Source organism: Mus pahari, chromosome 5 (assembly GCF_900095145.1).
Source record: "Mus pahari chromosome 5, PAHARI_EIJ_v1.1, whole genome shotgun sequence".
Classification (NCBI taxonomy): Eukaryota; Metazoa; Chordata; class Mammalia; order Rodentia; family Muridae; genus Mus; species Mus pahari.
In genome coordinates this window covers 38952086-38966396 of record NC_034594.1, presented here as the reverse complement: position 1 = coordinate 38966396, position 14311 = coordinate 38952086, and the positions used below count along the sequence as shown (strand labels likewise).

General features: G+C 37.1%; 1 protein-coding gene across 1 annotated transcript in view; it reads right to left on the bottom strand.

Annotated features, from left to right (window-relative positions):
* Window positions 1-14311, bottom strand: part of Bmpr2 (bone morphogenetic protein receptor type 2) — a 112443-nt gene that overhangs the window by 35515 nt on the left and 62617 nt on the right. Inside the window, exon 4 of the mRNA XM_029538676.1 lies at window positions 655-765. Coding sequence (XP_029394536.1) covers window positions 655-765 — 111 coding nt within the window. The remainder of the gene's footprint in view (window positions 1-654; window positions 766-14311) is intronic.

Genomic DNA, 14311 nt, shown 5'->3' with positions numbered 1-14311 from the left:
ATATATAATATAATAATAATGCAGATAAATAATGAAGAGCATGAAAGCAGAATTCTGTGAGATAATTCCATGATGAATCAGTTTAAAAATATAAAATTATAATACCAAATTTTTGAGAAAATTCTAGTAGAATTACTAAAATGTATGAGTAAGTGCTGATTTCCTAAACAACCACCATAATTCTGGCTCTAAGCGATGCAATGCCATCTTCTGGCCTCCAAGGAGCACACATATGACACACATAGACAAACACAGGCACAATAATAAAAATAAATTTTAAAAATTCTTGTAAAAATTGGGGGAAAATGTTTGTTGAAGCTAAAAATGGAGACTACTATAGCAGAGTTGTGTTTGTACATAGATTTTCCACAGAGGTTTTAAAAGGGAAGCCATGGGGCTGGCAAGCAGTTCACGTGGTGAAGCTGTACGTCACCAAACATGATGACCTGAATTTGGTCCCTAGAACCCACATAGTAGAAAGAAAAAACGACTCCTACAAGTTATCCTCTGACTTCCATTCGTGTATCACTGTCTTCCCTTTACACAATAACTAAGCAAACAAATGTTAAAAAAAAAAAAACCTTAAAGAAAATAAATTCTGATTAAATGGCATGTTTACTAAACGATGAGACCAAAAGTAGTATTTTGTTTTACCTGTCAACATTCTGTATCCAAAACATAAGGCGACTATCAAAACAGCTAATACAGAAACTGATGCCAAAGCAATGATTATTGTTTCATCTCGATTAAATGAATGAGGTGGACCTAAAGGAAAAAGAAAAGTATTTTATTTAATACCAACAAACTAGCTTTTAGAAAACCTGTATTAATATATAATCAAATCAGTAATGTTCTTGCGTAAAAAAATAGAGACAAAATTAATTGATTTGTGATAGTTATAAATGGCATGATTTGGTCATATAGATATCTTATATAAACTTAAAATACTCTTATATTTTAAGAGTGTATATTGCTCTTTCAGAAGACCCAAGTCCTGTTCCCAGAATCCACATCACGCAGTTCACCACCACCCGTAACTCCAGCTCCATGTGATCTGTCATCTTCTCTAGCCTCTGAGGGCGAGGGTATCTGCATTCATACACAAACATATGCCATGTAGTCGTGGTAGCTTGAATGAGAATGACCCTCATAGGATCACGTATTTCAACTCTTGGTCCTTGGTGGAAGAACTTTGGGAAGGGTTAGGAGTTGTAGCTCTGTTGGAGGAGGTGTGTCCCTGTGGGGAAGCTCTGAGGTGTCAAAAGATTAGAAGCATTCCCCTAGTCTCTCTCTGCCTCATGGTTGTAGCTCAAGATGTGAGTTCTTAGCGCCTGCTCCAGCACCATGTGTGCATGTCTTCTGCCAAGCTTCCCACCATGATGGTCATAAACTCTACCCTCCGAAACTTCAAGCCCCAAATAAGCTCTGTATTTAAAACAGTTGCTTTGTTTACTGAGTCTAATCACAGCAATAGAAAAACAACTAAGCAGCAGAGGCTGGCCTTAAGCCCATGGCAATCCTCTTGCCTCTGCCTCCTAAATGTAAGACTACAAGTGTACACCACTGAGCCCAGCTTCATATTTGGCTTGAAACCATGTACTCAGTAGACTTAAACGGGTTGCTAGACTTTTATGTGCCTCATTCCTCTTTTGTAAAAAGTAGTACTGTGTACCTCACATGTCTGTTATGAAAATTGAGGGGCATCTAAGGGCTTACTAGAGCATAAACTTCCATGCAATCGATGGTAATTAAGATCATTAGTATTGATATCATTAATATTAATGAAAAGAACATTTCTTTGTGGGCAGCTAAATCTAAATTAAGCCTGAAGCTCAGTCCCTCCACTTATTAATTTGACCTTGAGAAAATGTCTACATTCATGAACTAACATTTATTTACTTGCAGAATGGGAACATATGTATCTAGAGTATAAGGCTGGTATGAACACATAAGCATTTATGTGGTAGCTCCATCTATGGGTCAGATCTTAGCTATAGCTTATCTATACTTATCGGTATCTTATCTATATAATACCTTTGAAATGGATGTCCATAAACTAGGATATACCTAGGAGTAGGAGAAGAACAGGGATACAATAATTCTATGAAGAGTAGAAACACATGAAAATGTCTTAAACAGAGAGAGAAAACTGGAGGATACACTTGTCATCATGTTTAAATATCTATTAAAAAAAAAAAAAAAACTAGATCCAAGCAGTGTATATACAAAATACAAACAACTGCTTATCAGTAAACAGTTTAATGCAAAATGAAATCTCCCATGAAATATATGTTTGGTTTTTGCTATAGGTTTTTTTTTAAAGATTTATTTATTATTTATATGTAAGTACACTGTAGCAGTCTTCAGACACCATGTAAGCCACCATGTGGTTGCTGGGATTTGAATTCAGGACCTTCAGAAGAACAGCCAGTGCTCTTAACCACTGAACCATCTCTCCAGCCCGCAATAGGTTTTATATGTAGTGTTTGACCAGTGTGGCAAGGCCACAACTATCCTTACTTAAACATTCTTTACATTCAGTCAAAATAAAATACACTATATTTTGAAAATTTAAACTTGTAATTATGTTTGCTTGTTTGTTTCTTGGGGTTTTTTATTTTGTTTATTTGTTTGTTTTTGACAGAGGACCTCACTGTGACAAGCTCTCTTTGTAAACCAGGCTGACTTTGAAATCAGAGAACCCCCTGTCTGAGCCTCATAAGTACTAGGATTTAAGGCATCTTGATTGACAATTTTAATTGTAGTCAATTAAAATCAAGCAGATTGTACATTAAAATTCTCTTACTTGTGGTCAAACTTGAATTTTCTATACCAAATAATAAACTTCAATATCAGTGTTTCTCTAGTAAATTATCTCAAATTCTGCACAAATGCATAATAAAAGGTCAATACAGTATTTCTATAGAAGAATATATTGATGCCATGAAATAATCTTAAATTATAAGACAATTGCTAGACAGCAGACTTTAACATTGATAAATGTAGTTAACAATACTTTTAACATATAGTAATTTATAGAGGGAAAGACTGTATATGCAAATTCATCTTTGGCTAGGGATCTAACTCAGTGGTAGAGTGTTTGTGTAGCATTTGCAAGTCCCTGGATCCCTCTCCAGTACACAGAAAAAGAAAAAAGCCAATCAACCAACCAACCCCCACCCTCCTCCAAACAGCCTCAACTCACTACAATACTAAACCCTACCTCAACTTACTACAATAAGATAGTAGCATGTCTATAACTATTTTTAAAGATTAAAAAGGAAGAAGAAAAATAAAAAGTGTTAAGGATATAGAGAAACTAAAAACTTACATACTGCTGATGGGAATATGAAATGGTATAGATACAGTAAACAGTTTAGTAGGTTCTTAAAACGTTATTAGAATTTTCCTAACATTTGGTAGTTTGTTCCTAGCCATATACACAAAGAATTGGAAATAGGCTTTCAAACAAAAACTTCCACAGCATCACTATGTGCACTACAAGGAGAAATGTGAATGTTCATACACTTATGAATAAACACAATGTAATACACCTACAAAGATGAGATGCTAAAGGTCCTGTATTTTATGATTTCATTCATATCCAGAAACAGGTAAATCCATAGAGACAAAAAGCAGGTTAGAAGTTGCTAGGCATGGGAAAAGAGGGAGAAGGGAGTTATTTTTTACTAGATAGAGAATTTCCCTTGTGGGGTGATGAAAATGTTTTGGAACTACATAGAGATATTGCACAACCATTATTATTAAACGACTGATAGTATATTTTTAACCTAGCTCATTCTGTTTTAAGATTGTGCTCAATAAAATAATAACTTATTTAAGAATTTGTTGAACTCAAAAAGAAGATTAAAAATAAAATTAAAAAAAATTAAAAAAGGAAATTGTTGAACTCAAAAGGAAACATTATTTCAACACATATATGAGGCAGGTGGATTTCTGAGTTCGAGGCCAGCGTGGTCTACAAAGTGAGTTCCAGGGCAGCCAGGGCTACACAGAGAAACCCTGTCTCGAAAAACCAAAACAAACAAACAAACAAACAAACAAACAAACGAAAAAACTTATAAATTGTTCATTTCTAGATTTTACAATTTAACATTTTTGAGGTAAGTAAGGTTAACTGTATTTAACTAAGACCTCAGAAAGTAAAACCTTTAGTAAAACAGAACCACTGTACTTTATTTTATAAAAATAAAATTTCAGCTAAATATGAGGATACACACCAGTAATACTAACACTTGGGGGATACAAGCAAAACAACCAGGAGTTGAAGAAAATCCTCATCAATACAGTTTGAGGCCAGCCTGGGCTACAGAATGATACTTTTTCTCACAAAAATTAAGCAAAAATAAAGACAATATCTAGGTTCTTCTCAAATTAGAAACAAGAGGCATAGTATTTTCTTTTTTGTTGTTGTTTTTTGAGACAGGGTTTCTCTGTGTAGCCCTGGCTGTCCTGGAACTCACTCTGTAGACCAGGCTGGCCTCGAACTCAGAAATTCACCTGCCTCTGCCTCCCAAGTGCTGGGATTAAAGGCGTGCGCCACCACGCCCGGCTAGTATTTTCTTTTAAATATCAGTAAGTAAGAGGTAGAAATACTGCTCAATGATTAAAATCAAATCTTTATTCATCCCTTCATTGTTACTTTCAATAGGTTTTATTATTGTTCTCACCATAATTCTTATTTTACATTATTATTATTGTTGGTGCTGGTGTCATACTAACTGTCCTGGAGCTCACTATGTAGACCAGGTTGACCTCAGACTCACAGACATCCATCTGCCTCCACCCTGGGTACTGGGATTAAAGATGTATACTACCACATCTGGCAAGTTTAAAATTTTTAAATATTTATTTATTTTATGTATATGAGTACATTGTAGCTGTACAGATGGTTGTGGGCCTTCATGTGGTTGGTGGGAATTGAATTTTTGGACCTCTGCTTGCTCTGGTCAGCCACCCTCGCTCAGGTCAACTCCACTTGTTCAGTCGACCCAAAGATTTATTATTATTTTATATATAAGTACACTGTAGCTGTCTTCAGACATACCAGAAGAGGGCATCAGATCTCATTATGGGTGGTTGTGAGCCACCACGTGGTTGCTGGGATTTGAACTCAGGACCTTTGGAAGAGCAGTCAGTGCTCTTACCCGCTAAGCCATCCCTCCAGCCCACATTTAACCTTTAAGTACCATCTATTGTCTTCTTTTGTAGCCTGTTACTCTGGCATCATATCTGAAATATGCTGTCAAAACCAGTCATGAAGATTAACCCCACTTGTATTATCATACATGTAGACATGCCTAAGAATTCACTGATAGGGCTGGAGATGTAGCTAAGTCTGGGGGAGTATAGGGGATGGTGACTATGCATACCCACTAAAGCAGAAAATACTTTATTTTCAAGACACACCAATATCTCTAGGAACTGAGAGGAGCTCAGTCTAGCAGTTGTGTAACATATGAGAGGTACCACTACTGAGAGGTGGGGGTGGGGCTGAGGTAGGGCATTCCTTTCCTATTGCTGTTGGTTCTAAGCATTACATATTTTTTTCCGCAGAGTAAAAGGTATTTAAATATATAAACGAAAATGGAAAAATAGGAGCTTTAATTCATTAACTCGAAAATAGAGAGGGTGAAAAAAAGTATTAAGGGACTTTTAAACATGTTAAAAAACATACATATGGTATTTAAATGTCTCAAATTAGGAACATTCCAGGTTATGTCATATAGTCTAAAAACTTGACATCACTGAAAACCTGCCAGGAAAAATATTGCAATATGTGTAATCATATGTGTGTAATTTAAAAAAAATAAAAACTTTTGACTGGAAAACTCATTTTTATTTCTTTAAAGTAATTCCTTTTAAAATTTTTTTGTTTTATTTTTAATTATGTGTATGTGTTCATGTCTGTGAGTGGGTATGTGCATGTGAGTGCAGATACTCCCAGAGGCCAGGAGAGAGAGAGAACACACATACACATGCCTTTATAGGCTCTTAAATCATCTCTCCAGCCATTAAAATGATTCTTTCTATGTCATATGTTATATATACACCAAACATGAAATTTTTCATTCCTTTGCCCTAATATCCCCTCTTCTTCCTCTCTTAGTGTCCTCAGTTAAATATTCGGCCAAACCCAGACACTGCTAAGTATGCCTCTGTGCAATGGCTGGGCTTTCCCAGGCAAGCACTTCCTGAGTACAGAACAGACAGGGACCCGTGGTCTGCCTCACTGGAGCCTGGGATGTTTCTGTTTACATAGCCTGGAGCCAGGCGGGGGCTACTACTGGAGGCAGGCTGTCTGCTTCCTCACTACACTCAGCTTTTGTGTGGGACTGTGTCAAAGAAAGAACAACATTGTTACATGTGCAGCAACCAGCAGGGAGAGGTTTAAATAAAACACAGCAGTGGTTATGTCCTCTGCTTAATCTTTAACCACTCTGAGCAGAGAAGCAAATTAGGCCTTAGGTTTTTCCTTCAAGGAATGTGTTTTTCATAAAAGCAAAGTACTACTATTTAAACATCAAAGCAATTAATGTAAGAAGAGCTTAATGAATTTCTAAGACAATAAATAAGACTGCTAAAATATTTCCAAACTATATCATACAGCTGAGCATTTTCAACAAAATTTTTATATGGAATGAATAATGTTGACATAACTAACATGCCTGGAATACGACATATACAGTAACTACAATCCGATTAATGCTTATGTTTAGTATTTTTTAAAAATTGTACAGGGGAAGACTTTATATTTCTTTTTACTTTTCAAGAAAATTTTAACACTGAATATTTAAGGCCAATTTTAATTTAACTTATCTGGTTAAACATCCTGACCTAGCTCTTAGATTACACAAAACAAAAATAACAATAAGCAAAAACAAGCTATGGCATGCTAATTGTCAAGATATTTTATGTTTGATTTACAAAAGAACCACAAAGAAATGAAAACACACACACATATACACGCACGCACGCACGCACACACATACACACACACACAGAGGATAAAATTAAAATAAAGAGAAAAGGGTCATAAGGAAGTAGTAAAACAAAAACAAAAAAACATGTAGTATTTGTTCTCTTTAACTTTTAATTTCCTTATTTAAAGTTTAAAATTTCAAAAAAATGTATTTTGTGTCAGAGTATATATGCCTGACTGTATAATTGTGCACCAACTTTACACAGGAACCTACAGAGGTTAGAAAAGGGTCTTAGATTCTCAAACTAGAGTTAGAGGTGGTTCTGAGCCACCATATGGGTGCTGGGAACTGAACCCCGATTTCTGAAGAGCAGCTGGTGATCTCAATTGATGATCCATCTCTCCAGTCCAGTCTTTTACTGCTCCCCTCCCCCTTTTTTTCCAAGACAGGATTTCTCTGTGCAGCTTTGGCTGTCCTGGAACCCACTGTGTGGACCAGAGTGGCCTGGAACTTACAGAAATCAGCCTGCAGTCTTCTACTTTTTAAAATTATCTTATTTCCTGCTTTTCAGTTACTCAGTTATGATCTTCACCCCATTTCTTTCTTTCTTTCTTTCTTTCTTTTTTTTTTTTTTTTTTTTTTTTTTCTGTATAGCCTTGGCTGTCTTGCCCCTGCTGTCCTGGAGCTCTCAGGAACATGAGGACATCCCGGCAGGCTGTGGTGATTCTTGAAGCAGTGACTGTCCTTTGCAAATTTCCCTGACTCAGTTTTTTTTTTNTTCGAGACAGGATTTCTCTGTTTAGCCCTGGCTGTACTGGAACTCGCTTTGTAGACCAGGCTGGCCTCGAACTCAGAAATCCGCCTGCCTCTGCCTCCAGTCGAGTGCTGGGACTAAAGGTGTGCGCCACCATGCCTGGCTCCCCCCTCTTTCTAACTTTACTTTAAAATCTGAAATGAAGATAAAGAAAGTCTTCTATAAAAGTAAAAGGAGCATAAATTTATGATTTCATTTCTATGGATGAGGTTCTACAGTGGTTAATTCCTAAGATTAGGAAGTGTGAATGTAATCTTCTGGGGTTTGGAGGAACCATGTAATGGGGAGTTGTTAATAAGTATAGTTTCAACTCTGCAAGATCAGAACGACTTTTGGAGACTCTGTGACAGTGTGGACACACCTACAAAAGCTAAGCTTTGCACTTAATGAAGCCAGAGAGATGGCTCAGAGGTTAGAGCTCATGGTTTTCTAAAAAGAACTTATTTTTTAAAAATAGTAATTGCATGCATATAAATAAAAATAAAATTAAGTAATACAAATTTCAGTATTTATAAAGTACTGATACTGTTAGCATTTAACATTGTAATTATCTAGAATGTTAGATCCTAAAATGTTTTACTCAAAATAATTCTTAAATTTATGTCTCTTAAATTTAAATACACAATACACTGACACAAAAATGTTGAGCTATTCAGTGAAGTCTTCTTAACATCTCTAGTTCTCAATAATGCACATATGCACACACCAACCACATACATGTGCATATGTATTTGTATTTTTTCAAAATTTCCATATGTGTGTAGGATACAGAAACAAATAGGAATATATGGCCATATCCTCTTCTTTAGTACTTAATATTTCCTTGACGCTTATTTGTATTTCATCTGAATATACTTTAAATTCTAAAACTTCATACAATTTCTTTATACTATTGTGGCAAAGTAAGTTAACCTGCTCTCTACTGATGTACATTTGGTTACTTCTGTTTGCTGAAACAATGCTGCAATGAGTAACTTTGTTTCTAATCACAGGCATTTTATACTAAGGTGATAGCTAATTTTTGTTGTCAACTAGCCTACATCTGGAATTAACTAGAACTCAAACAGCTGTGCACAGCTGGGAGGGATTTTCTTGATTGGATTTTTTGAGGTGGGAAGGCTCACCCTAAATCTGGGCTATAACTTCTGGTGCTAGCCACTTAAAAGGACTTAGAAGAAGAAAGCTTTTTAAAGCTTTTGGTCTGCTTGCCTTCATTGCCACTGGCAAGTTCGTCTATCCTGCTACTGAGAAATTACTTTGCTGGGATTACAACTTACTTCTTTGGTATTCCAATGTAGACTGAAGACTAGCAACTCTCTAGGAATTCTCTGGGACTCTAGAAGGTAGACTTTGCTGAGACAGCCAGATCTTGTGGACTGAACAACTACTGAATTCTTTGCTCTTCTACCAGGAGACATTCATTGAAGGACTACTCAGACCAGAGACTAAATTCTAATAAATCCCCAGACTAATATCACAAAGGACCAATTCTCAGAAATAAAACTCTTGAGTTTGGGATTTATTCTCTGGGTTTTTCTTTTCATTGTGTGGATTAAAGAAAGAATAATGTGCAATGTATTACAACACTTTCAAAGAATTGTTAATTATGAAGCACATTAATGAATTGGAACCATCACAGAATGAATAATAATAATCATACTCTAGGAAATATCTGTGTTGATCTGAATTATTTGTCCTCAGAACTTATAATCACATGGACTGTGTTCCTGTGACAATTTTAATACTTGAAAGTCATTCCAGTATCATGTCCTGTGTCACACAGCGAATCATTTCCCATTTATTATCATGAAATAATTTTTAATAACAAAACTCATTTTAGAAAATATAACTGTTTTAATGTCTTGGGTGCTTAGACTTTCAAATATTTAGGCAGCTGAACTAGCTCAAGCTAATGTAATATATACCAGGTAGAACAATTAAGAGGGCTGATTTATTTCCTTACAAGTTACATAAACAAAATTTCTTGAGAAATTTTTCTCAAACATTTGAAGCTGTTTCTCCTGGAATACAGATCTAGAAACACACACATGAGGTGAGTAGGGAGCTGAGAAAATGGGAAGTCCATAACAACATCCTAAGGACATTTGTATACAAAGACTTATCACTAGAGTCCAGGTCTAAAAGTACAAAACAAAACAACAACAAAGGTTCCTGAGGGAAGGCAGGTGAGGAATCTGAAGGACAGTGGCGTGGTGGGATGGGGATGGGGCTGGGTCATATGATATTGAGATAATAATTCAGACCGTGCCCTCCTGGTGCACTAAAGATGGAGTGCAGCAATCCTGTATTTTCTAGACTGTTTTGTGGATGACAATAAAGGGTCCACATATCTTTGGGAGACCTTTTTTCCCCTTGTCTACCAAATACTGTATCAGCAAAGGTCTGTGTTGATTCACTTACCTTATAAGTACAAAAAGGTTGTACAGGAAACATTTGTCAGGTATAAAGTATAGCAGGGGTAGTTTTAGAACGTGCCGGTTTCTTGGATTTGGTGATGTGATTTTATGTTGGTCTACCATCTGTATCCAATTAACTTTCTTGATGGTCTTGTTCTATGATGAGGCTTTGGAAGTAACTCCTGAGAGCTCTAGCTAAATGTTTTCTCTATTCCAAAGGTCTTCCAAGTGTGGTAGGTCCCAGGAAGACCATCACCACCTCAGAGGTTCTTAGAGATGCAAATCAGAAAACTGACTGGAGTCAGCAGTTTGTTTGGTTTTTTGTTGTTGTTGTTGTTATTGTTGTTGTTTTTCACCTTAAAAGGCATTTTATTTATTATCCAATTAGGAATTATAGTACTGGTTGTATTTTAGCTAGGAGATTTAGTTTGTTTTTAAATTGCTCCAAAAGATTCAGATTATGTTAACATTTGAGAATTTCTGTGGCTTGAATGTGCTTTATCACCTCCAAATTTCACATTAAAATTAAATCTCTCCAACCAAGCATGGTGCAGGCATTGTAAGTTTGAGGCCAGCCTGGTCTACACAGAAAGCGCCAGGCTAGCCAGTGTTACATATAAATGAGATTCTGTCTTAAAACAAACCCCAAACAAAAAACAACAACAATTTATTTTCCATTATAAGATATCATTAGGAGATAGAACCAGATAAAATCTTTAAGAGTTCTTAAGGCTCCGGTTTCATGAATCTAATTAAATTCATTAAAGTAATTAATGAATCAGTGGAGTTAAAGAGACATCTGAGGAGTGGGTCTGCTATATAACTTTGGCTAAGTCTTTTCACAAGCTCTCGTCTCCTGCCTACCCACCCCAAGGCCTCTGCCAGCAAGAAAGCCATCAGAAGATGTGACCCTCTGAACACAGACCAACACTGTGAGTCAAAATAAACTTTATAAGCTAGCCAGTCTACACTATTGTGTTTGAAGAATGGGAAGAGGAGGAAGACTTGCGGTATTCATGGCCTAGTAACTACTGTTCCTCATCAATAATTTGTTGTCACTTTTAACACCGTTACTTCAGACTTGTGGCCTCAGAGCGGTTTTATTTCTGGATATTTATTTATTTATTTTGAGACAGGGACTATGTACTCACTATGCAAAACAGGCTGACCTCAAACTGACAGATATCCTCCTGCCTCTGCCTTCTGAGAACTGAGATTAAAGGTGTGTGCCACCAAACCCAAAATATATGCATTGACAGAACAAAAATGTGGCTTTAAATAAAACTCTAAAAGATACTTATTTGTATTTTATGTGCACTAGTGTTTTGCCTGCATATGTCTGTGTGAGGGTGTCAGATCTCCAGGAGCTGAATCTACAGATACTCGTGAGCCATCATGTGGGTGCTGAGACTTGAACTTGGGTCCTCTGGAAGAATATCCAGTGTTCTTAACTGCTGAACCACCTCTCCAGTCTCAAAAAGGATATATTCTTATGTCTCCTAGTAACCTACTACATTGTACTTGGCAGACAACTTAAATTTATCTCCTATGAACATTTTATTTCTTTCTATTATATGATACAAGACATTCTCCAGTAAATGTTGTTCAGTGCTGAGTGTGAATCTTTTATAAATTCGCAGATAAAAGCTTACTAATCATATGACAATGCACTGAAACCATATAGCTAATTGGGTATGGACCTTTTGCTTTTATTCAAGTGACAATTTTATACAGTGTGGTTTATTTCCAATGATATAAAACACTGGAAACCTGCAAAACTATATGCAGATATATTGATACCATCAGCATTTGACATCTACTTGCTTACATGACATTTTATTGAGTGTTGCTATGGTTTGAATGTGACCTCCTGTGTCCACAGAGTAACACTTAATATCCACTGTAAAGATGGGACCTTTAACGGGTTGCCAAGTCCGAGAATGTCACCCTTAGGAATGGGTTAACACAGTTTAGGGATTTGTCGCCTATAAAAAGGATGCATGTGACCCTTCCACTCTCACTCATATGCTCTCTTACTTTCTTTCATTTTCTACCATAGGACAGACTTATTTTCAAATTGTCAGCCAAATACATTTCTGTTGGTTATAATACCCAGTCTCATAAATTTTCATATAGCAGCACAAACCTGAAAAGTAAAAACCAATTTTCACTACCTTTCCTTATGTCTCAATGTCTCCACTATAGAGTGGAGCAGGTTATCCATGGCTCAGAATCAGAAAATGGTTTGTGTAATATAAAACCAATGGATTTTTATTATTATTTGCTAAAATAGGAGCTTCAGTGAAGTGGTAAACGACAGCTTATTGCTGAGCCTTCTTCCCTTTAAGTAAACTTCTGAGACTATGACTGCTTTAGGTGGGGCTTACTGGGCCATCCGAGCAGAAGCACAGAAGACAATGGTGCTGAGGGTGATTTGAGCCATGGGAGTTCAAGAGGTGTCAGAGGAAAGGAATATTAGTGTGTGGCCAAGAGACCAATCTTGTGATATTTTGACAAAGAATGTGGCTACTTTCTCCCTTGTGCAAAAAAAATCTGCCTAAGGCTGAACTGAATAGCTATGGATTAACAGCTTTGGCAGAAAAAAATCTCTAGACAATCTAGTATTGATTGTGTTGCTTGGTTGTTAGCGGCCATGCTTGTGCAGATCTATAATTAAAAGGAGCAAGCTAAACAAGGAAAAATATACAAAATACACAGTTTGAGGAGAAAAGGGGCACCAGGAAGTAGAATGGAGCTAAATCCTGTGTTCGAGGAGATGACCAGATTAAAGAAAAGTCTGATGCTAAATGGAATTAAGGGAGTGGTGACCTCAGGGCAAAATCCCACCCAGCTAAGCTTCCAACCTATGAAAAGGAACTAAAGGGAAGCTTAGGGTCAGGGGTGGTTTTGCACACCTTTAGTCCCAGCACTCAAGTGGGGAGAGGCATGGGAAATTTCAGAGTTCAAGGTCAACCTGGTCTATGGAGGAAGCTCCAGAATAACCAAGTTTAGGCAGTGAAAGAAATCATCAAAACCAGAAAGTGGTGAAAATGTATTTGAAGAAGGGGGTCATGTTCCAGCCCCAGAAAGCAGCAGAACTTGGCGGTTCTGGTCACATTGTTCTGGTTTTACAGTCAAGGATTGAACAAAGGTTATGGAATATCCCTCCACAACTAAGAAAAGCCACTGAGGCCAGGTGTGTGGCAGAGGTGTCCCTACATGGAGGCCAAAGGAAGCCACTTGGTGAAGCTGTGAAGGTAAAGCCTGGATTGCTTTGGAAACCCCAAGATGTTGAAGATGCCAGAGGCCTGGGATACCTGCCAAGGAAAGCTAACAGGGGATGGAACTAGCCTAAGAGAAAGAAGTGTTCTGCAGGTAGCAAAGCTGAAACGAGATCTGAAGAGCACTTTGACATCAGACATGGAGATGTAGAGTGTGGAGTTTGCCTGGCTGGTTTTCAGTCTTGCTTTAGGTCCAGTATTTCCTCACTGTGCTGCCTTTCCTCCCTCTTAGAATGGTAATGCACACTTGCGCCACTGTATGGTGGAGTATGTCATCTGCTTTTTCATTTTGATTTTACAGGGGTTACACTTAAGAGATTGCCCTCGGTGTCTGAAGAAACTTTGGACTTTTAAATAGTGCTAATACTGTGATAACTTTGAGGTCTTTGAAGTTGAAAACAATGAATTTTGCATTACGATATGGCTAAAAACCTATGTGGGCCAGGGAGTGGAGTGTGTAGCTGGACTTATTTTTGTGGGTTCTTCTTTCTTCCATCTTTCTCTACCCCGTTCTTCAACCCTTTCAACCTCCTAACGGTAGACAGAAGGGGAAAGGGGGCTACATTATCATTAGACTACTTCCTGCTGGTTAAGAACATCAAGTTCTTTGAGACAAGTTTGATCTTTGCCATCAGGATATCTAATTTCTTCTTGTTTCTTCTGTGCACAGAACTACTTAACAAACTGCAACCAATCAACAACAACCCTGCCTCTCAGGGCCTTAGCATTCATATACCTTCTTTAGAGTCTCCAGAATTCCAATTGTCACACACTCACAGAAACTATATGCAGCTGGCAAAATCACTCTAGAACATGAGGCTAATCATAGTCAGCTGCTATGGACAATTTGAAGCA